Below are 23,903 nucleotides of genomic sequence, written 5' to 3'. Positions count from 1 at the left end.
CTCGGTTGCCATGGCGACATATGCCACAGCAATCCGGGGCCAGCAGCTGCTGCTGGTACTGAGTGTTCTAGGACTCTTGGCCAAAGATGCGCCGCAACCCCCCAACATAGTGCTGCTGCTCATGGACGATGTAAGTGGGGCCGCGCTGCGGGAGGGACAAGGAAGACACAGGGCAGCCAGGAGGCGAGTGAGTGGTGACCCGAGGGAGGCCCAGACCCTGGTGTCACGTTCCTCTTACTGTTTCCGCAGCCGGGGGCGGGGGGGGGGGGTTGGAGGGGTGAGGGTGGCGGGATTGCATGGTGTTCAAGGTGGCTCTTCTCCCCCAATTCTCCCCGCCCACGAGGTGGAGGTGGCCAATCCTCTGCCCCTCATAAGGTGGCCCTGCCTCTGTGCCCACCAGCAGCCTGGGCCTCTGGGGAACTCTCACCAAAGTCAGGCATGGAAGAGCTAAAAGTAATAATGTCACCTGAGGGAGCAGGTGTCCAGCCTGTGGTCACCTCTAAACTAAGCCCTGGGGCAGATCTGCCTCAGAGTCCCTATCTGAGGGCTCTGTCTCCCTGAAGTGACGTGAAAGCTTAGAAATCAGTCACCGAGAACATTGGGTCAGATAGAAGTATCCAGACTGGACAGGCCCCCTGTCTTCCACAGAAGCCCCACCACAGCGCCAGACACATACTACAGAGTGGCCCCTGTCAGCTGTTGTTAGAACCAGAACCAGAGTCACATCCAGTTAAGGACGATTTGGAATAGTAGGCACCGCAGAGGCCAACCCAGCCCTGCACAGGGCCTTCAGTCCTGTCCTGATCTACACGTAACTCCTTAAAGAAGTGTACATTAGATTAGAGAGGTGCTATGTGTGTAAAATAAGTTGGATTTTAGAGACTCGGCAGGAGAAGAAGAAAGTAAACATATCACTTGATAATGATTTGTTTATTATGAAGAAAACTATATACCTAAAAAGGCCTCACATAGCCGGGCATAGTGGCGCACGCCTTTAATCCCAGCACTCGGGAGGCAGAGGCAGGTGGATCGCTGTGAGTTCGAGGCCAGCCTGGTCTACAAAGGGAGTCCAGGATGGCCAAGGCTACACAGAGAAACCCTGTCTTGAAACAAACAAAACAAAACAAAAAAGGCCTCACATAAATCCCACTACCCAGAAGCCACTGCAGGAAACCCTTTCGAGCTTCCCCTTCTACGTGGACAATGACTGTTCACACACTGGCTGCCCAGGTCCTCTGGCTCCTGTCCTGGTGGCTGATAGCAGCCTTTGCACAGTAATAGCGGCAGTAAAGCTACGTTCCATACACATAGTGCCTTTCAGTAGTAAGTTATTTTAGAACCAGATCGTTCTGGCTTGGTTTGTTGGCTTCTTGGTTTGTTTTCCAGAAGTACTGACTACAGATGCTTGTCTGTCAGTTTTTTGCTCTTCTCCTTTCTAAATGACAGCCTGCAAGGAGAGGCCTTCTCTGACACTCCGTTAGCCCACTGAAGACTGTTGAGATAACAGAGGTTGGGTAGCTGGGTTAAGTAGATGTACCGTTAGCCTTCATGTTGCCTCCTTGCTTCGATTTTTGTTTTGTTTGTTTGTTCGCTTGCTTTTTGAGACAGGGTCTTGCTATGTAGCGCTGGCTGCCCTGAAACTCACTCAGTAGCCCAAGCTGGCCTCAAACGGAAGCTACTCATCGCATCTCAGCCTCCCCAGTGCTGGGACTACATGCATGTGCCACCACAGCTAGAGACCTCATGACTTTTTCTTTCTTTCTTTCTTTCTTTCTTTTTAAGATTTATTTATTATGTATACAGTTTGCATCAGATCACATTATAGATGGTTTTGAGCCAAAATGTGGTTGCTGGGAATTGAACTCAGGACCTTTGGAAGAGCAGTCAGTGCTCTTAACCGCTGAGCCATCTCTCCAGGCCCCCTCATGACTTTTTCTAATGTGGTGACTAGACAGTATCAAGCCACATGTCAGGCTCACAGTGCATTTGCACTGGGCAGCCCCTGGTGAGAGTGTTGGATAATGGGGTGTGACTAGCGACAGATCACTTTACCTGAAGGTGGTTGGCGAGGAACCCCCACCACCTACCTCCTGGATGCCCTGGGGCTGTGGCAGGACCACCAGGGGTTCTTTAGAGCTGAATCCCAGAACATTCTGCAAAACTTGGGTCTTGTCATGGAGAGACTTTTCATACGAATAACTGAAAAAGAACTTAATTTCAGCCTAACAGGGAGTCCCTGGCTTTACCAACTAGATACCTAGGTCACTCTGGCTTAACGTAGGAAGGTTCCACACTTCCTCTTTCATAGGACTGCTTGCTTTCTGTAAGCTGGCCCCGGGGGGGGGGGGGCCCATGACAGCCTCATGACTCACCTACCATCAGCAATCCCGATGGGACACCAGCTTTGGCTGACTTGGGCCCACTTCTAAGCCGAGCATAAGGGGAGAAGAATATGTTCGACTGCCCAACAGGGAAGCTGAGCCCATGTCTGGAAAGGACACCCTGCGTGGGGAGGCCTCCTGGGTTCATACTTGACCTACTCCAGGGCGCCTGTGCCAAAAGAGGCAGGGATACCTGAAGGTGAGAAAAGTAATAAGATGCCCCCTAGGTAGCAAATCAGAAGGTCCAGCCTCAGCAGTCCCTTCTCTGCAGGCTGCTCCCTTTGGCCTTCAAGGGCTGCCTTTGCCAGACTGGTCGTGTCTGAATCTGCAACAGGTGCTTAGATGTGTCTGGCTCACCCAGGACGACGTGGTGTAGCTTTTTTATTTTCCTGATAATTTGTGTGGGTTCTTCTGGTAACTGTCTCCTAACAATGGCCCCTCTGGCTCAGCTCTGCTTCTCCTGGACCTTACTCCTTCTCTGATCCACCCTTTCCAGTGGTGCAGTCAGTCTTTCTTGCGATTTTCTGATTACCAGGCTTCTCTAAATCCACCTGCATTTTTTCCCCAATTTCTCAGCCAGTGTTTTATAAACAAAATAGCCCAAAATGAGGAAAGGGAGGGAAAAAAAACTACACTAAAAACCGTGCAAGGCATGTGCCTGCAACAGCCTCAGCAAACACCCTGTCAGCTTTTTGAAACAAAGTATCATCCCTCCTTTTCCAGCGGAGTCAAGCCTCCCGTTCTGTCTTTTGTTTGTTTGTTTGGTTTGGTTTGGTTTTTTGAGACAGGGTTTCTCTGTGTAGCCTTGGCTGTCCTGGACTCGCTTTGTAGAGCAGGCTGGTCTCGAACTCACAATGTTCCGCTTGCCTCTGTCTCCCAAGTGCTGGGATTAAAGGCATGGGACACCATGAGAGGCCTCATTCTGTCTTTTAATGTTTCTTTTTTCCTACAAATAGCCTGCCCCAGTTGCCAATTGTAGCTTTTCTTTTTCTTAGGTTTTTTTGTTTGTTTTTGTTTTTTTCCAGACAGGGTTTCTCTGTGTAGCCTTGACTGTCCTGGACTCACTTTGTAGATCAGGCTGGCCTCGAACTCACAGAGATCCACTTGCCTCTGCCTCCCAAATGCTAGGATTAAAGGCGTGCGCCACCACCGCCCGGCTAGCTTTTCTTTTTCTTTTAGCTACTTTGTGTGGGATCTTCTCCACTCTCCTAACAGTGTGTTCTCCGGCTCAGCTCAGTTCTCCTGGTTCAACTGCCTTCTCTTATTTTCGCTCTATTCAATCTCTTCTCAAGGTCTCTTCTCCAGCTGGACTCAATCTTCTTTGTTCCTGCATCAACTGTCTTCTCTGACCCTGCTCTCTGACCCTGCTCCTCTGTCTCCTGGACCCTACTCTTCTGTCAGCTGGACTCTACACCTCTCTCTCAGCCTCTGCTAGCTTTTGTGGGGGAAAGGGAGGGAAGGGGCTGTTTTGAAACAAGGTTTCTCTGTATAACAGAGCCCTGTCCTGGACTCACTCTGTAGAGCAGGGTGGCCTCAAACTCCCAGAGATCCACCTGCCGCTGCTTCCCGAGTGCTGGGATTAAAGGCGTGTGCCACCATGCCTGGCTCTCTGCTGGCTTTTTATATCCTCTCCTGTTCCCAAAAGTCCAAGAGACAATTGACACTAAAGGTCACAGGGTCAAGCAGTTCTAATGACTAAGACTTCCCAAAGAGTCAGGTGACTAGCCATTGGGGATCCTTTAAAGGGCCGGGCACATAAAAGAAATCACACTACAACGTGGCTCCCAGCTCCAGGCTTGGCACTGTCTGACTGTCTGAGATTATCTCTAGCTTAAATTCTTCAGGGACTGCCACTGACTTTGAGCTAGTTGGCTATGGTCCTGTCCTGCTCTGATCATGAGTGTCCAAGGACCATGTTCTAGCTAAGTCCCTTTCCCTGAGAGGCTAGCATTATAGAATCGGGGGAGGGGGATCCCAAAACTAGCATACTATACAGGACCTAATCACCTGCCAGTCACATTAACTTACAAAAGACTCCACACCCTGTCCAAAGTGTTACAGCCAGCATAAGAAGCTGGTTTGTGCAAAAGTACAGCATAATTAGAGTGTAACTGCAATTCCTTACCCCCTCACAACTCACAGTGCAAGCCCTGCCTTGCAGCATGATACGTGGCTGGTTGTTCCTCAAAGTATACTCAGATCTGCCTGTCTCTGCCTCAGAAGTGCCGGGATTAAAGGGTTGCGCCACCACCACCCTTGTGCTTAGTGAGATAAAATTCACAGAATATCTCTCTTACACTGTGGATTTCATAAGTTGATTGATTTTTTTTTTTTCTTTTTCTTTTTTGAGACAAGGTTTTTCTGCGTAGCCTTGGCTGTCCTGGACTTGCCTTTTAGACCAGGTGTTACAGTAAAAATATATCCGTTCAGCCTGTGGTAGCTAAATAAAGACACAGAGTCTGAAGCTTACTTTAAAGCTACCAGCACAACATGCCCGGCAGAATCTAAACTGATGCAAATCGATTCCTAAACTATGGCAAACAAACTGCTCTAAACGGATATGTAATACATACACCCCAGGCATCTGCCACTAAGATGCTTGTCTGGCCATTCTCCCCTTAGTCCTCCTCTCTGTCAACCTCTCTCCTCAACTGCCAAACTCCTCATTCTCCCTCCGCAGGTTCCGCCTTCCTGTCCCTCCTTCTGCCCAGCTCATTGGCTAAACAGCGCTTTATTGACAGTTCTTACATCCATTCACAATACCTCCACAACCAGGCTGGCCTGGGACTCACAGTAGCTCACCTGCCTCTGCCTCCCTAGTGCTGGGATGAAAAGAGTATGCCACCACACCTGCTATATAGGTTGATTTCTGTCTGTCTGTCTGTCTGTCTGTCTGTCTGTCTTTCTTTCTTTCTGTTTGTTTGAGACAGGGTTTCTCTGTGTAGCCTCGGCTGTCCTGAACTCGCTCTGTAGTCCAGGCCGGCCTCGAACTCACAGAGATCGCCTGCCTCTGCCTCTCAGTTGCTGGAATTACAGGATGCGCCACCACACCCTGCTGTAAATTGATTTCTTAACTCCTGATAACTGAAGGGTGGGAAGCAGCATGCTTCTCTTCAGAGAAAGAACTGACGTCATAAGGAATAGGTTACACAAGGAGTAGAACGTACAGCTGGCCTGCTGTCCTCAGGAAGGCTATTATGGGATGTTGCCTTCGGTGGGCACTGGAACCTGGGTATCCCCACGCTGGGAAGAGTGGTTTCCTGCACCTAATCTGCGCTTATAGGTGTCTTGTTTTATGTGGAACACCATCTCCCCTTTTCCACCATGATCTTGCTCTGGTTTCTCCTTGACTCCTCAGCCCGTGTGATCTCTATGGTAAGAAGTTAAATAAGACACACAGAACATAGAGTAAGAGATAGGGCTGGAGAGGTGGCTCAGCGGTTAAGAGCACTGCCTGCTCTTCCAGAGGTCCTGAGTTCAAGTCCCAGCACCCACATGGTGGCTCACAGCCATCTATAATGTGGTCTTCTGGTGTGTAGGTGTACATGCAGATAGAGCTTTCATATATACATAAATAAATAAAATTTTAAAAAAGAGATAGGTAGAATTTATTACAAGCCTATAAGCTGCTGCTCCCAATGGTGAGAGTTGAGAATGGCCACAGGGGCCACCGTAGAGCAGAACATACTCAAAGAATGAGAGTGGACAGTAGCCAAAAGGACACTGCAGAGCAAAGTCCTCGTGGTCATCGGAGGTAGATATGGCTGAAAGTCGGGGCAGGTTCCCTGGCCTAGTGCCTGGGTTGTCTTTCTTTCTTTTTTTTTCTGGGTTGTCTTTCTGCACAGCCCTCCCCAACACGGGCAGCTGAACAGAGCACAGAAGGACAAACACAACCCAAGTTAAAGTAAGTTTTAGTTCAAGCCAGATGTGGTGACACACACCCGTAATCCCAGTACTCGGGAGGCAGAGGCAGGCAGATCTCTGAGTCTAACCAGCCAGCCTGGTCTACAGAGTGAGTTCCAGGACAGCCAGGGCTACACAGATAAACCCTGTCGAAAGAAAGAAAGAAAGAAAGAAAGAAAGAAAGAAAGAAAGAAAGAAAGAAAGAAAAAGAAAGAAAGAAAGAAAGAAAGAAAGAAAGAAAGAAAGAAAGAAAGAGAGAGAAAAAGAAAGTCTCCATTCCAACTAGATATCCCTCCTCCAGACATGTCCAACCTGCAGCCACATTCAGCAAGGACAGCCATAAATTTCGCCCAACCCAAGAATCATAAGCTTACTTAAAACATATTGTAGTGATTTTTAAAAACTGATTATAGTTCTCAAACATGAACTTTGCAAAAGACAACTTATCACAAAAACAAAAACTGTTCATGCCTAGATCTATTAATGTCATGACTCCACTGGGGTCATAAATACAACTCTGGTCACATTCTAAGAACCAGTGATCAGTCCCACAATTCTGGGTTTTGAGATTTTGCAAGCTGATTATGAGGTGAGGATCCATCCCCAATAACTTCCAAGCCTGCTAATATCCAAGTAGTCATCTAATGCCCCTGTGTATCTATGTATCTTGGTGTGTGCCAAGTCCAAGGTGCCTTTATGACCAGCCCAAAGGGAGAACTCTGCATGCTAAGCCTCTTCCGAGCTCCCTGGATGATTCCACCCACGTGTGCCATCCAAACCTGGCCTTGGGGGAAGTAGGCTTGTAGCATACAGGCTTGGGGACAGGACTCTGGAAGCTGGCTGGCATGGACCTCCCAATACCACCCTATGCATCCTTGCATCCTCACACTTGCCTGGTTTTCTGCTTGCCATCTCTTCACTGCGACAAGAGCCAAAGCTGGAGTTGACTGCATGTCTTTCCTCCAGTGAAAGCTTTCCACCGTTGGCCCAAAGCACAGTTCTCATCTCACAGGGAGTAAGTTTATTCTGAGCTGGTCTGAGTGATCATGCCCTAGAAACACGGGTTTGGGTCTCCCCAAATAACATTCCAATATGGGATGAAATGAGGTCATGCTATGGGCTCCCGGTGGCCATGAATTTGGAGACATACTATTCCACCCAGCCAGCATCAATTTATTCACCCATCATCTGGTCGCTACTTGGACTGGCTCTCGCCCTTGTTGTTGCCAGGGATGCTCATGTAGTCTTGGAGCCTGGGTTTCAGTTCTGTGAGGTCCACTGAGCCAGGCTGCCACGCCCTGTGGCTCTAGGCTAAGCTTTCAGAGGAACCTCTCCACTTGCTTTCGAAATCTAAATTTGCATAACAACTTTATGTTGAAAATAGATGTGTGTTTTTAGACACTGAAACTCTAGGAGCACACACAAAGGTTGATCTCAGCTGGTGAGGAAGGCACAGACAATGGTCAAACTATCAGGTGAGAGGTGAGAGCCAGCCAAGTCTGCACAAGCCTTGGAGTGGCTGGTGGAAGCTGCCAGGGTTTGGATGGGCTCTGTGGCTCTTCCTTGTAGCAAAAGAGCCATTTGTTGAAAGGGTTCATTCCTAGTCTCTTTGATCTTCCCTGCAGATGGGGTGGGGTGACCTAGGTGTGTATGGAGAACCTTCCAGAGAGACCCCAAATTTGGACCGGATGGCTGCAGAAGGGGTGCTTTTCCCTAACTTCTATTCTGCCAACCCTTTGTGCTCACCATGTAAGTCTCTGCTGCCCTCCCCCGCTTGGGACCCAGTAAGCCAGCAGAGTCTGGCACATCTGCCCCTCCAGCCCTACTCTCGATAGAACAGAGCCTTTTCTCAGGTATCAGGAAGGCCGCAGGTGTAAAGAGGCCTTTGTTGCTGATCACACTGGCCCCTGATTCTGAGCCCTCTGGCCGCCATAGGTTTGAAACTTATTAGAGCCTTTTAAGGGCAACAGCCTGCCCCAGCTTCTGCTATCTGCTTCCCAGCAAGCCCAGATCACTCCACCCCAGGGGAGAGCTGATGTCTGTCTCCCAGAACTGTCACACTGTCCTCAGAGTTCTGTCTGCACTTCCTGGTCACAGGACATGGGTGTAGTGGAGAGACAGTGGGGCCATGTCCTCTTCCAAGGAATGTCACCCCTACTACATTGATGTTTACAGAAGAGCTGGCAGTAAGAAAGAACAGTAGATAAGATGAGGGGTCAGTAGGAGGCAGGCCACGTGGCCTACAGTCTTATGGCTGCACCAGGGACAGAGTTGAGTAGCAGCGATCAGCTATATAAATCTCCATCCGTCAGCAGGCTGTTGTGCCATCTCCCAGTGCCCAACTTCTACAATACAGAAGCTGGAGGGGATTTAAACATAGCAGGGCAGTGGTGGCACACGCCTTTAATCCCAGCACTTGGAAAGCAGAGGCAGGCAGATCTCTGAGTTCAAGGCCAGCCTGGTCTACAGAGTGAGTTCTGGGGCAGCCAAGACTATACAGAGAAACACAACAGTTCAGTGTCAACCAGATTCATGACAGACACATCCCAGGAAGTGCACACATGGGAGGCACTGCAGAGCGGGCTGAGGGTCCTGCTGGATTTGTCTCAGTGTCTGTTTTTATCCTTTTATGCAGCCAGGGCAGCCCTGCTCACGGGACGGCTGCCCATCCGCAATGGCTTCTACACAACCAACTCACACGCAAGGAATGGTATGCCACCCCACCCCCACCCCACCCCCGGTCCTTCAGGTACCTCTGTCCATACTAGGGAAAGCTGGTGTCCTAGGCCTCAGTGTGAGAGGTTTGGGGCCTGGAAGGGTAAATAAAGACAACCTGAAGCAGAACCAAGTACCACAGTGCAGATCCCTTGTCACAAGCTTCCTCCTTGAGTCAGCCCTACGAGAACAAAGCTAGTGCTGAGGCACCTCAGTTGTACCACACAGCATCCACCCACCACCCTCAACCTGTTCCTGGGCCACTGCCTGGCATGGCTCCTTTTCCACTGGAAAAGCTATGGGGTTTCAGGCCAGGGAGGGAATGTTCTAGAAACAAGCTCAAGAGCTTTGGGTGGAGTCTCTAGGGATAGGGTTCCAGATGAGATGGGATTTCAAGTGGCCGTGGAGAAAAGAAACATGGGAAAAACCAAGATCATAGCCTTTAGGGAACAGCATGGTGTCAAATGGCAAACCAGGCTGGAGAGGTGAGAGACAGGTCTTGGGGTGGGGAGGCTGGGTGGGGGGAGGAGAAAACACCATAACACCATCCCTACCATGGTGCTAACTTGGAGAGTCCTTGGGAACACCCTGGGAAGTGTCCCTGCCCTTCCTGTCCACCTTGATGGACATTGTGCGTGTATTTCTAACGCAGCATTGCTCTTCCAGCTTACACACCGCAGGAGATCATGGGCGGCATCCCTGACTCAGAACACCTCCTGCCTGAGCTCCTGAAGAAGGCGGGCTATACCAACAAGCTTGTGGGCAAGTGGTGAGTCCTAGACCTGCCTCCGGGCAACTCTTCCCCGCTGAGCCCTTCGTGGGAGGAGCAGAAACTGGATTCCAGGTCTGTGCGGAATTTTGCAGGGAATTTTTTGGTTTTTGAGGCAAGAACTCTCTGTGTAGCTTGGGATGACACTGGGCTCATGACCCATTGCCTCAGCCTTCCACATCCTGGGATCATAGTTGTGCGGCATCTGTACTCTCTGCAGGGAGCTGTTAAGAACACACATAGTATACAGACATGCGTCCATGCACATAAAATCAAAATAAATAGAAGAAGAACCTGGTGTTTAAAGTCAGGAACTCAGTGGGTGTGGTGGCACCTTTAGTCCCAGCATTCAGGAGGCAGAGGCAGGCAGGGGCCATCATGCTCTGCATAGCAAAGCTACAAAGTGAGAACCTGTCTCAGATAAATAAAATTAAATTAAAAGTTGGGATCTCAAGTCCAGCAGGAAGTGGAGACAGCAGCCTCCGGCAGAGCTGTGTCGGCCAGCGTGGCACTGAGCAAGCACTCAGCACGCCCCCACCTCCCCGCCACTATGCTTTCTGCCATCTCTGCCATCTCCGCCCAAGCCATGCCTGCAGCCACAGTAAAAAGTCGCCAAGTGAGCCAACCTCATTCTCGCACACAGATGAGACAGTTGCCAGCCACCAGAGAGCTACCCACAAAGAAGCAGCTAGGCAGGAGCAGAGGAGCAGCAGGCGGCTGAGTCTGTGACATGAAGCCCTCAAGTCGATAACTGTTTCTTTTGCTGCACTGTTGCCAGTTTCCAGCACTGCCACTCATCTCTTCACACCCTGCAACATCCTGTGATCTCCTGATGGAACCCTCCCTAGCCTGAAACCAAGCAAGCCCCTTCCTTCAGGAAGCCTTCCGCAGTGTTCTGTCCTCTGTGACCTTCCCTTCTCATGCAGCCCCTCACGGCTCCACTTGTACATGGTTTCTCTGAGTCTGTTACCAAGCACAGGGTTGGAGAACCTGGTACCAGGAAATCCAGGTGACCCAGAGGCTGCAAAGAAACATTTGTCACCTTTTAAGCAAAAAAATAAAACCTAGACAGAACAAATAGCTCACGGGCATCGGGTGCCTCCTCACCTACAGAGACCCCAGGCAGGTGCCAAGGAAGTCCAGGAAACTGTGGCAGAGGCAGGCGAGAAAGAGCAAAGGGCTGGAGGCCCCACGGCAACCAGAGATGCCTCTGTCCTGCCTGACAGCTCTCCCAGGTCCACAGCTTCCTGCTGTTACCAGAGCTGGACAGGAAACAAGTGTCTACAGAGCTACCGACCTTCCTGGGTGACCTCTGATAGGAAAGAGGTGACTGAGAGGAGCAGTTCTGGTAGATTCTGAAAGAGGCCAGCTGTGAGAACAGGCTCTCAAAGGCTGCAAGCAGCAGATCTCCAATTAGTCGTCTATGAGCAGGGGCCAGTCTAGTGCTGTCAGCTTAGCAGGACAGCTCCATGTCCTTTACACAGACCTCAGCACTGAAGGTCTGGATTTCATCTCTCTGATCAAGTCCCAGGTGTACAGTCTACTCCGGCAAGTAGACTGCATAATGCACCAGCAGCCAGATGTGGGTGAGTGAGGCTGGAACGCAAATCTCAAGGGACCACCAGCCCACTCCCCAGCCCTGCTCACCTGCTGGTTAGTGCCAACCACTGTTAGGACCAAGTGCATAGAATTACAGCTGTGTCAGGCAGGACACTAGTCATGCTTCTCCTACACAGAGGCCTTAGCATGCTGGACATGGGTACAAGGGTCCTCCCGTCTGCCCTTCAGTGTTTAGAAAGGATCTGGCAGTGGGCCTGAGAGCCTGTGCAACATGGAGCATGTGGTGCAGGCTGCTGCTTAAGGATCTGAGATGTCACTAGCCCTCAAAGGGGTGATCATAGACTGAGTTCGTGGAGGGCAGAGAATACCTCTAAAGGTTCGCTGTGCGCACAATCAGGCACAGCAAGCACTGCAGAGTCAACCATGCTGTGCCAGTCTTCCCTGCACGTGAGGAGACTGAGTCCTAGGCAGGAGTTCTTCCATGAAGAGCAGGTAGAGTAGTTGCTCACCATTACCCAAGACTTCTCAGCTGTCCCTTAGCCCCACCTATGGGATGAGCACACGGTGACCTTGGATCTGTGCACACTGTGCCTGGAGCCTCCCTGAAGCCTTCATCTATAACAGCCTATCCCCAAGTACAGCTGGGAAAAGGACACCCCTTTCACCCACCCCCCTTCCCCCGACACACACACTCAGGGATGCTATGTGAAAAGCCTCTCTGCAGCTGTGTGGACAGTACAGAGAGGCAATTCTGTGTCCAGGGCTGGATGATACTGACACACACAGCATGGTTTGCAGTCAGCGGTAGTCTACCTTGTGCTCTGAAGAGCAGGTGGGAGCTGGGGTCACCAGGAAGGACAGGCTCTGCTTCAGGGGTACCCCAGGACTGCTGAGCCACGGATGTGAGGAGTCGGAGCTGGGATAGCGGCACCTCTCAGTAGCCTTCTGTGGCTACCAGTGATGAAGGGCGTACAGTTAAATGTCCCCAAGAGAACAGGAGGCAGGCTAGGAAAGCATGGGCCATCCCCTGGCTGGCGTGGGCTGTGGAAGGTGGGGCCTCACAGAGAGAACCTGCAGCTTTGCCTAAGGATTTTTACCCAGTGAAGCTTTACTCTGTGGACCCCTCTCATCTCAGAACAGATGAGCCTCGATCTCCAGATAGCTTGTGCTATCACCAGAGTAGCCATAGTGCCTTAGTCTTTCTTTCTTTTCTTTTTTTTTTTTTTGGTTTTTCGAGACAGGGTTTCTCTGTGTAGCCTTGGCCATCCTGGACTCACTTTGTAGACCAGGCTGGCCTCGAACTCACAGCGATCCGCCTGCCTCTGCCTCCTGATTGCTGGGATTAAAGGCGTGCACCACCATGCCCGGCTGCCTTAGTCTTTCTTGTTCGCTCCAATGTCCGTTGGTCCCCTGGGCTCTGAGGATGAGGGTAGAGCCCGAAGCATCATCTTCCCATTCTGCCACCTTCCTGGTGATTCCCTCTTAGTTAGGGGACTATTCTGACTTTTGTGTTAAGAAATGGAGCAGTGACCTGGCTGGCTGAAAACCCAAGAAGAACCACAGACCTTAGCATGTCCCCAAGGGTAAAGAGAGCCAGGAGGAAGCTACTTGAGCCTGGAGATGGCTAAGATGGGCACTTGAGTCCTGCTGGCTTCAAGGCATCTGGAGATTTCTCTCCTCACACCATCCTTCAGGGTTTCTTTCCAGAATTCTGAAGGACTCCTAAACCCTCTTCTATGCCTCATTGTGCCCAAAAGCCATTGGCTGTGCTGGGACACCCTCAGCTGTGCTCAGAAGCCCTTGGCTTTGTCAGGACACCCTCAGTTATGCTTGCATGCCCTTGGGTATGCCCAGAGCTCTAGCTGCCAGCATCATCTGAGAGGGCAGATGTGTTCCTGTGCTCCCTCCTGAAGTGAGGGCTTAACCTTGTATATTTTGGTGTGTCCAGACCATGGGGTGCTGGAATGCTGGCAGGCTGCTTATGTGGTTAACAAGTGTGATGGTGACGAATTGTTGCTGATCAGAATGTTGGCGTGTCTCCAGTAAGGGGGAGGTCTCTGAAGTGTCTTGGTTCCTGTTTCTAGGCATCTGGGTCACAGACCCCAGTTCCACCCCCTGAAACATGGATTTGATGAGTGGTTTGGATCCCCCAACTGTCACTTTGGACCTTACGACAACAAGGTCAAGCCCAACATCCCCGTGTACAGGGACTGGGAGATGGTCGGCAGGTAACAGACAGAGCCCCTCGCTTCCCTCCTGCTTTATCCCTGTGGCCTTCCCTGCTGTCCTTTGAACAAGGCTGATGTTCATAAATGACCAGCTAGCATCCTATATGCTGAGCATGAGAGCTCTGTTTCCTAGGCAGTTTTGCCCAGGGCCTCATGAGACTCACCTGAAGCCATTTCTCATCTTTCCGTGGTTATAGATTTCTTTCAGACATGTGACTCAAAGGTCCTCCTGCATCTAAGGTGTGCTCCTAGCTTTGTGTTTTCAGGGGTCTAGGACCCGTGTACCCTCTTGATGGAGTTACTGTCATCTTCAGGCCCTGAGTTGGCCTATTAGCTGCACACAAGAGAGGAGACTGTGGGGCTAAGTCCATGTGAGAGCCACTCCAGCAACTGCCCATTGTTACCATGAAAAGAGCTCTACTCTGGAGAAGAACGCACCTGGGTCACGCTTCACAGGGACACTGGATAGCCTGTAACTCCTGTGTCAAGGACCTGACTCATCTTTCTTAAATTGCTTAGTTTTTCTTTTCCTTCCTCCTTTGTTCCTTGGGTTGAAGTTCCTATATCAGCCGATCTAAAGGCTGAGCCAAGTGTTGCTCTCTTAAAAATGAATGCTTTCAACCTTCAGGGCACCATTCAGGGGTCTGTGGTGTACCCAGTGACAGTTAACCTCTCAGCAGGCAGTAGGACATCCTTACCTCTCAAAACGGAGCCTCTAGAGCCGGGCATGGTGGTGCACGACTTTAATCCCAGCACTCTGGAGGCAGAGGCAGGCGGATCGATGTGAGTTTGAGGCCAGCCTGGTCTACAAAGCGAGTCCAGGACAGCCAAGGCTACACAGAGAAACCCTGTCTCGAAAAGAGAAAGAAAGAAGGAAAGAAAGAAAGAAAGAAAAAGAAAAGCCAAAAGGTTCACTGGGACTCACTAGCCCAGCAGTCTAATTGGTGAGTTCAAAGCCAGTGAGAGAGTCTGGCCTTGCAGGTCAGTACTTTAATCCTAGCACTTGGGAGACAAAGGCAGGCAGATCTCTGAGTTTGGGGCCAGCATGTTACATAATGAGTCCCAGGATAGCCAGGGATATACACTAAAACCCTGTCTCCAAAAAATTAAAAAATTAATAGCTAGGCAGTTGTGGGCCACGCCTTTAATCCCAGCACTCAGGAGGCAAAGGCAGGCAAATCTCTGAGTTTGAGGCCAGCCTTGTCTACAAAGTGAATTCCATGACAGCCAGGGCTACACAAAGAAACCCTGTCTCAAAAACTTAAAAAAAAAAAAAACTGAGAGAATAATAAGAGAGAAAAACCCATCTCAAAGGATGTTGTCCTCTACCCTCTCTATATGCACACCTGCACTTACGTGTGTATCTATACACACATATACATGGATTTATTTTTAAAGCCTGTGTCCTCAGCTACACCTCCTGACCTTGTCTCATCGCTATAGTACACACACACACACACACACACACACAACTTGTTCTACACTCGTCTTCCATGCCAGGGCCATCAGTGGCCTTGTCACCTCAGACAGATCATCACCTAGGGGCTGTGCAAACGTCCATGGAGCATTCCTGGCATTTTAGTGAAATTGAGGAAGGGGCTTTCTTTTTTTTTTTTTTCCCCGAGACAGGGTTTCTCTATGTAGCCTTGGCTGTCCTGGACTCGCTTTGTAGACCAGGCTGGGCTCGAACTCACAGCTATCCGCCTGCCTCTGCCTCCCGAGTGCTGGGATTAAAGGCGTGCGCCACCATGCCCGGCTCGGAAGGGGCTTTCTTAACTAAATTCTGATTTTGAGGTTTTGGTTTTGTTTGTTTGTTTTCAGATTTTATGAGGAATTCCCAATTAACCTGAAGACTGGGGAAGCTAACCTCACCCAGCTCTACTTACAGGTAAGGCTGAGCGGGCTGGTTAAGGCAAGGAGACAGGAGGAAGCTGGGGAGGCAGGAGATGAATTGGCCTGCAGCAGAGAAAAATGAAAGCCTTTCCCACAGGAAGCTCTGGACTTCATTCGGACACAGCATAAAAGGCAGAACCCCTTTTTCCTCTACTGGGCCATCGACGCCACTCATGCACCAGTTTATGCCTCAAGACCCTTCTTGGGTACCAGCCGTCGAGGCCGGTGAGTCAGTCGTAAGCCCCACTGAGGCCTGAGTGTCATTGGGTTGATGGTCTGGGCCACTATGGAAAGTCACAGCCAGCTGGGATGTTTTTCAGTGATGGAGATTGCCTAGCATGCATGAGGCCCTGGGTTCAATCCCCAGCACCATGAAAGAAAGATACAAGCATCCAGGGCTCTGAAACCTCCGCCAGCCCAGGTCAGCGGTGAGAGGAGGCTGTGTAGGTTATACCCACCTTGTTTGCAGTGAACCGGTTAGCTCGAGCTGGAACGTCCCTCTCCCTTGGCTGCCTGACAGAATGTCATCTTCCCCTACAGGTATGGCGATGCTGTCCGGGAAATAGATGACAGTGTTGGGAAGATGCTGAGCCTTCTACAGAACTTGGGCATCAGTACGAACACATTTGTCTTTTTCACCTCTGATAACGGGGCAGCCCTCATTTCCGCTCCCAGAGAAGGCAAGTTCTATTTCCTGTCCTCCTCCTGCCCCAGGATGGTGGTTAGAAGGCGCTAACCTTCTAAGAGACAGAACCCTCCCAGAATACAGAACCCAGCAGGTCTTGACCCTGCTGACTCAGGCCTAGACTGAGTTCACACGAATTTGAATCCTCTGAGAGAGAAGAGGAGGCAAATGTCAGGGGGAGGAGATGCTGCCTTAGGAAGGGCCTTCCCTGCAGGGAGCCAGATTTCCAGCAGCCTCAGGCTACAGGAGGCTTTGGCAACCAGGGCTTTAGCAGAACACTTGATTATGCTGGATTAGAGCGATTCGGCTGCTACCAAGGCAGGAATAACACCTTCAGCCTTGGGAGCTGTCTGCCAAGGCTGAGGGCCCAATAATCTCCTCAGCCTGTGCTGCCCTTAGGCAGCTTATGCTCTGATACCTCAGGTGGCCCCGTCAGTCCTACAGCCCTGTGTCCTGGCAGCTTCCTGATTTCAGGTGAAGAAACCCAGTACAGTCATCATAAACCAAAGAAAAGCTGTTTGGGAGTAGAAAAGACCGGCAAGTCTAGCCACACGGACCTGGAGGCCCTCGATGCCCCGCTCTGTGGTCCACAGTGACCTTAGTTCTCATGCAAACTCTCCAAATACATCTCAGAGAAAAGAGCAGGATCCTGTCACCTCCCAGCAGATGCGCAGAGCTCAGCTGCTGCCTATGTGACCAACTCTGAGGATTGGAAGGTGCTAGGCAGAGGGAAATGATATCATTTCTAGCGATTGTCTCAAGATCTTGGCAGCTGCTTTCTGTGTGGTAGATTGGAGGCCATCTTGCATCTAAGGGAGAAGATAGTGGGCACAAAAAAACGATGAAAAAAGTCCCTAGAGTCTGTCAACTCTAGGCTCCAACTTGTTATGAAAAGCAGAAAGTACATGCTGGGATACCAGGGGTCTCTGGAGATGATCAGCCAAGGCAAAGCAAACTTGGTTATCCTTGCCAACAACTGCCCAGCTTTGAGGAAATCTGAAAAAGAATACTATACCCTGTTGGCCAAAACTAGTGTCCATCACTACAGTGGCAATAATATTTAACTGGGCATGGCCTGTGGAAAATACCACAGAATATGCACATGGTCTGTCATTGCTGAGATGACTCTAATATTACTAAGGTCAGAACAGCCTAAAGCAAAGTGAACCAGGAAGAGCCGGGCATGTGGCACACACCTATAATCCCAGCACTTGGAAGGCAGAGGCAGGTGGATCTCTGAGTTAGAGGCTAGCCTGGTCTACAAAGCGAGTCCAGGACAGCTAAGGTGACACAGAGAAACCCTGTCTCAAAAAAACATTAAAGAAGAAGGAGGAGGAAGAGGAGGAAGAAAGAAAAGAAAAAAGAAAAACTTAGCCGGGCGTGGTGGCGCACGCCTTTAATCCCAGCACTCGGGAGGCAGAGGCAGGCAGATCGCTTTGAGTTCGAGGCCAGCCTGGTCTACAAAGTGAGTCCAGGATGGCCAAGGCTACACAGAGAAACCCTGTCTCGAAAAAAGAAAAGAAAAGAAAAGAAAAACTTTCCTAGTTCACTTTTTTCTTTTCTTTTTCTTTCTTTCTTTTTTTCTTTCTTTCTTTTTTTTTTTTTTTTTTTTTTTTTTGTTGTTGTTGTTGTTTGTTTGTTTTTGGAGACAGGGTTTCTCTGCGGAGCCTTAGCTCTCCTGGACTTGCTTTATAGACCAGACTGATGTTGAACTCACAGCAATCCACCTGCCTCTGCCTCCCAAGTGTTGGGATTAAAGGGATTCACCATGCCAGGCTGGAAAGTTTTTCTTGAACAAAATTTGTCTGAGTTTATTTATTTTGTTTTGTTTTTGTTTGTTGTTTGTTTGTTTGTTTTTATTTTTTGAGACAGGGTTTCTCTGTGTAGCCTTGGCTGTCCTGGACTCACTTTGTAGACCAGACTGGCCTCAAACTCAGAGATCTGCCTGCCTCTGCCTCCCAAGTGCTGGCATTAAAGGTGTGTGCCACCACTGCCCAGCTCAGAGTTTATTTTTAAACTCTGTATTTAAAAACAAAAACAAAACACTTTGAAAAGTCCACCTGTCTATCCTAGCTTAAGAAGAAGAACGAGAATATGGTTGGTCACCTCAGGCCCCGGGCAGCATCCCTACACGCAGCTCTCTTGCTGCCTAGCACATCTTACTGGTGTCCATGCCTGTTTCTCACTAGGGCAGCTAGCCCAGTTGGGATGAATAGAGCTGCTGAGGCTTCTGGTTTGACTGCTTTTCCTCTTGCTGTGTGTGCTGCCTGTGCAGAAGCAGGCTTCCATAGGAGCCACAGGGCACAGCGTTTGCCATGGCCACAGGATGGGTCCTGTTTGCCTTCACTGGGCATGCTTTGTCCCTCCCTACCCCTGCGCTTCAGACACCAGAGATGGCGTCTCAGTGGCTCACACCATGTCATCTATCCCTGTAGGAGAGGCCTGCTCATCTCCAAGACCCTGGGAAGTCTTCCTTGTGTCTAGACTTGAGATGGAACGGGGCTTTGCCTGTTCGGGGGCTAGTAGCTTCAAACTCGAGGGCATCTTAAGTAGGACCCTCCAGTACGGGATGCCTGTGAATATTAGCATCTTAGGACACTAACAACGGCGTCAGTGTCCGCGGCCTGTGATAGGAAGAGGCTCCTAAGGCTGTTTCCTGGTTCTGAGCCGTGACTCCTAGTGGGCTGAGGGCTCCTAGTGAGGCAAGATTTTCCTTTCTCCTTGGAAAGCTGCAGCAGGAGCGTCTTAGCTGCCTGGGTCAGAGCCACCCAAGTTTCCTGGCTTGCACCTGCATCCTGACCTTCCCATCCTGGTCCTTTGTCTCTATGATGACCCTAGGGCTCACATGTGCCTAACAAGGAGTTCAGAGGTCAGGACAGGCCACTTTCCAGGCAGGCGCTGTGTGATTCCCCAGAGGACCTTAAGGCTGATAGGTGCTGACTCTCACCTCATCTCCAGGTGGCAGCAACGGTCCCTTCCTGTGTGGGAAGCAGACTACATTTGAAGGTGGGATGAGAGAACCTGCGATTGCATGGTGGCCAGGGCACATTGCTGCAGGCCAGGTGAGTCAGCAAGCCCAGTGAAGCTATATGTCCTCCAAGGTCTCTCGGGGGCATTGGTGCCTGGGTGATAAGGAGGCTTCTGTAGCCAGTTGACTGTCCATGTTCTGTGGCCTTACAAGGGACACCTGCAGCCCTACATGGGACCCTGACATCTTTGTGGCAAAGATTCGAGATGGGGCGTCAACTGGGTGCAGTGCGTATCTTTCTGAGGCTCAGTCTGGCCACCTTCATGCCAGGCAGCATCCTCACCCACAAGCCCTGGCTCCAGGCAGGCCACCACTGGTCTAAGAATCCATACTGGAACTTGTAGGCAGCACACTAAGTGTTCGCTGCTAAGGGGAGCATTCATGTCACTGTTCTTTAGCTGGCCGCCTCCTCAGGGACCCTAAAGACAGTCTCTCTCTCTCTCTCTCTCTCTCTCTCTCTCTCTCTCTCTCTCTCTCTCTGGGTTCCTTGATTCACCTGTAGTGGTAGCCTCCATATACTCGAAGCTGGACCCCTTGTGGCCTCTGTGGATAAGTCAAGTCAGGGCTGGCTCCTCAGAGAGTCTGGGACAGATCTGTTCCTTAGCTCTCGGCCTCTGGAGCTGAGTGCTGGGTTTGCCTCCCTCTATCTCGTTACTTCCCGCCTTTCCTCACCTACATTAGTCTACTATGAATACTGGCTTGCATGGGCACTACAGGCCCAGTCTCCTGTCTTATGTCCCACTGCTGAGTGAGATCCTATAGCCATAGAATCCAGGGATTGTAATCCAGTTGTCCTTGGTAGCTATCATTCTGCAAGCCACAAATAGTCCTTACCTTTCCTCTAATCACACAGTATTAGGAAAGATGAAGCCCAGAGAGGTCACCTGTGCAGCCTGCCAGCTATTAGTGCAGAACTGGCAACAACGATCCAGCCGTGGGGCCTACATTCCTACTCAGCATGCTTGGGATCGGCTCCATGTGTCCTCAGCAGCAGCTGCTAACCCTAGACCTGACTGAGCCCCGCCCCTCATAACTGAGCTCCGCCCCTCATGACCGAGCCCCGCCCCTCATTACCTTCGGCCTAGGACCTCTTGACGTGGGACTTCCTGGTCACACCAGTCACCAGAGCCTTGGAGACTGGTGGATCTCAGCCTTTGTTGAGTTTGTAGGACAGGCGTGCCTGTCATCTGGCCAGCTTCCTCTGTAGAACAGAGTGTCTGTGGCAGTAAACACACCACATGTAAAAGAAATATGGCTAATGGGGTGCAAGTGGGCACTCACGCTGGCCACAACCATCCATCCAACCCTTGTGAGAGGGACCTGGCCCACAGCTGCACCAACTTCATTTCCCAGCGCCATACTCCCAGCTCTCATGTAGTTGTGGAAGCCACGAGCCAGTTGTCACTGGGTGAGGCTATTTTCCTGGGAGGGCATACTTGGCATGGCCTCTGTTTCCCCATGAGGAGCCATATCCAGTCCTAGGTTACACCCTGCCCACAACCTGGCCCTGACAAGGCTCAGAGAGGCACCTAGGAAAGAGGAGCTGGAAAGCTCCCACAGGCCCAGGATGCCTATTGCTTATGTCCACTGGGGTCAGAGCAGATGCGTCCACAGCTGTTTGTGCCAGATGCCCTCAGAAGGCAGCAGCCAAGGAGGATCAAGGCTCACCACTGGGGGCAGCCTTGCCTTCTGAGGAGAGAAAGCCGTACTCCAGAGCTGTGGCTTTCTTTTTACTAAGCTTCCCACAAGACACAAGCTGGGATGGAATCACATGGGATTCAAGCTGTGGTCTGTGATAACAGATTTTTACTTAAACACCCTGTTATCACCTACCTTGAGGCAGACACTTCGCCTTCCTGTTGCCACATGTGGCAGCAGTGCTATAATTGTAGCCTTTGATCCAGTTTCATCTCAAGCTGATAGCACCCCTCCTGCTGCTGGATACAGTATCACAAACCGCTCAGCACTCAGCAGTATGCACTAGCCATCAGACCCCCTCCTCATCAATCCCCTCAGCTACGCAACGTGCTCCCTTCCTCTCCCTTTCCTCTTCTCCTGAGGGAACAATAGAAGGGGCCATGAACCACTCAAAAGGCTCTCTGTTCCCTGCAAAGGCTTCAGAAAGCCTCTGTTACTCCCCTGCTACCATGGGTAGGCAGACCCTGCTTAGAGTATGCACCTTCAGGAATGCCCTGTTCCCAGCCGGGTATGGTGGCGCACGCCTTTAATCCCAGTGCTCGGGAGGCAGAGGCAGGTAGATCACTGTGAATTCAAGGCCAGCCTGGTCTACAAAGCAAGTCCAGAACAGCCAAGGCTACCTAGAGAGACCCTGTCTCGAAAAACAGAACAAAACAAAACAATGTCCTAGTCCTAAGCAGGCTGTATAGAAGAGCATTCATGGCAGGCCGGACCTCATTGCATGCTAAGAGTCTTATCTGCTGGATTTCAGGGCACAGAATAGACAAGAGTCTGACTGACCTCAGCAGATGAGACTGTTTATTTCAAACAGTGAAGGACAGACACTTTTCCATGGGAAAGATGGGGTCTGCATGGGGTGGGGGAGCTGGCTGGGATCTTTTAGAGGGGAGGGTGGGGTTTGGGAATGAGGAAATGGGTGCTACAGCAGAGAGTACATGCAGATCACCAGAGTCTCTCCTGGAGTTGTTTGTCCAGACAAGGCCATTTCATCTTTAGAAACTGTCTCCTCCCCACCCCATCAGGATGGGGTGATAAGCGACTGAGTCGGGCAACAGCAGCAAGGGCTGGAGTTTCAACATAGAGGTGGGGATTTCAGCAAGCCATTGAGAAACAGAAAGTTCCTTGGTCAGGGTCTGGCTGAGTTTGCTCAAGGTTTACTCAACAGTATCTCCAGCTAGCACAATTGAATTAAGTCCAAGCAAGGAGTGATAAGAGAAGTGCTGTCCAAAGCCGGGCGTGGTGGCGCACGCCTTTAATCCCAGCACTCGGGAGGCAGAGGCAGGCGGATCGCTGTGAGTTCGAGGCCAGCCTGGTCTACAAAGCGAGTCCATGATGGCCAAGGCTACACAGAGAAACCCTGTCTCGAAAAACCAAAAAAAAAAAAAAAAAAAAAAAAAAAAAGAAGTGCTGTCCAAACTGAACTCCGGCTGAGGTCCTAACTGTGCTGTGGAGTCACGTCGTCCCAGGGGATCACAGATGCAATTTTCAGGCACCGTGCTCACCCTACACTGATCTTCCCGAACCCCAGAGGTCAAGAAAAAGAGCTGAGCACAGTTCCATCTCCAGCACAGCGTCACTTACAGGGTATTGGGGGTGGGTGAGCCAGTGGAGGGGCTCAGTGTCACAGAGGAGGCAGATACCTAAAGACCCCCAGCCACTTGTGTTAGAACGCAAGCAGAAAGCAGTCAAGTACACTTCCCACAGGGCTAATAAGTCCACAGATGAACAGTAGTGGACCTAACAAGTGCCTCTACCTCTTTGGAACTGTCTTCTGGCTGGGTGAAGTAGGCAATTGGACCGTTTGGTTTGGTTCCTTTCCACCTGGCTTCCTTGCTACTTCTGGATCTTTCCTGACATTTTCTCCTATGATGTACAAAGTGGCTTTCAGGTGGTGTAGTGTCTCTCTGTGAGGAGCCAGGAGGAGCTGCTAGTATTCAGGGTCTAGCTATGATAGCCGATCCATGTGTGGTAGCAACAGTGGGGCAGGAGTGTGGGCCGACTCTGGGGTCAGATGTGCATTTTAAGTCCCATCTGCCTCCCACCCCATGCTATCAGCCCCATGACACCACTCTGCCCTGGCCATGACCCCCATCCCCGCCCCCACCGAGGCATGTTGTAGAGTGTGAAGTGTCGAGGCATTATAGCACATCTGCAGGACCGCAGTTAGAAGCTGGTTCGCTTCAACCCCCAGGCTCCAGCCCCCAAATGCCATCTGGTCAGGATGGAGTGTCTCAAAGGAGTACTACATCGGTTTCAGGTCAGTCACCAGCTGGGGAGCGTCTGACTCGTGTACCACAAGCCTGTCCTTGCGAGCCTGACTCACCCGGTTTGACAGGGTAATCGACGGACTTGACCTTCTTCCCACCATGCTCCAGGGCCAGATGATGGACAGGTTGTTGCCAGACAATATGTTTCACCCCTTGTCCTGCCTCCCTTGCCCCTACTCCTCGTGAGAGGGCCCAGAGCTATAACTTCCTGCACAGGCTGTAACATTCTCACTGGACAGCTATGACCCGTGTGGAAGGACGCAGGAGTGTTGTTAGAACGCTAGAGCAGAGGGAGACAAGATGGTGCTGGAACCTCGTACGTAGACCTGGAATGTGCACCTGGGAAGGGGACCATCCTGGCCCCATCAGGGCACTGGGAAGCCTTGACTCTTAGGAGAGCATCTTAAGGCTGGTGGCGGGGGCGTGGCCTTCCAGCAGGTATAGGTGTTTCCCAGTTCCAAACCCATCTTATTGCCAAGAAGGGGATCTCATTGCTACCAGCTCAGTTCCTTTGCCAGCCCAACCTCCTAGGGCCTGGCTTTGCCTCACCAAAGCCCAGGAAACAAGTAAGTGGAGAGTCGGCAATGCTGCAAGCCTGGCGGCTGACAAGACACCACAAGGCAAGTGAGGACTCCAGACCTGCAAGCCATGGCTAGGAAAGAATTGCTGGGCTGAGCCCCCACCATCCCACCCCCCTCCACTTGGGGACGACGCGGGCCTGAGTGACACTAAGGAAAGGTGAGCTGACACCTCCTAGAGGCCGAAGCAAGGCAGCA

The 23,903-nt window shown here is 50.9% G+C and overlaps 1 protein-coding gene across 1 annotated transcript; it reads left to right on the top strand.

The window, feature by feature from the left end:
• Galns (galactosamine (N-acetyl)-6-sulfatase) lies at positions 1–23,391 on the top strand. Its single transcript, XM_051168920.1, is given in 11 exon segments — positions 1–130; positions 7,910–8,033; positions 8,920–8,994; positions 9,666–9,768; positions 13,413–13,556; positions 15,378–15,444; positions 15,547–15,674; positions 15,990–16,129; positions 19,093–19,196; positions 23,118–23,140; positions 23,142–23,391. Coding segments are annotated over 11 exon segments (1,200 nt in total). The 5' UTR covers positions 1–10; the 3' UTR covers positions 23,314–23,391.
• The last annotated feature ends 512 nt before the right edge of the window (positions 23,392–23,903 follow it).

The sequence above is a fragment of the Acomys russatus genome, chromosome 26, assembly GCF_903995435.1.
Source record: "Acomys russatus chromosome 26, mAcoRus1.1, whole genome shotgun sequence".
In the NCBI taxonomy this organism is placed as follows: domain Eukaryota; kingdom Metazoa; phylum Chordata; class Mammalia; order Rodentia; family Muridae; genus Acomys; species Acomys russatus.
The sequence above is the reverse complement of the archived record's forward strand: the minus strand, read 5'-3'. Positions and strand labels throughout refer to the sequence as shown.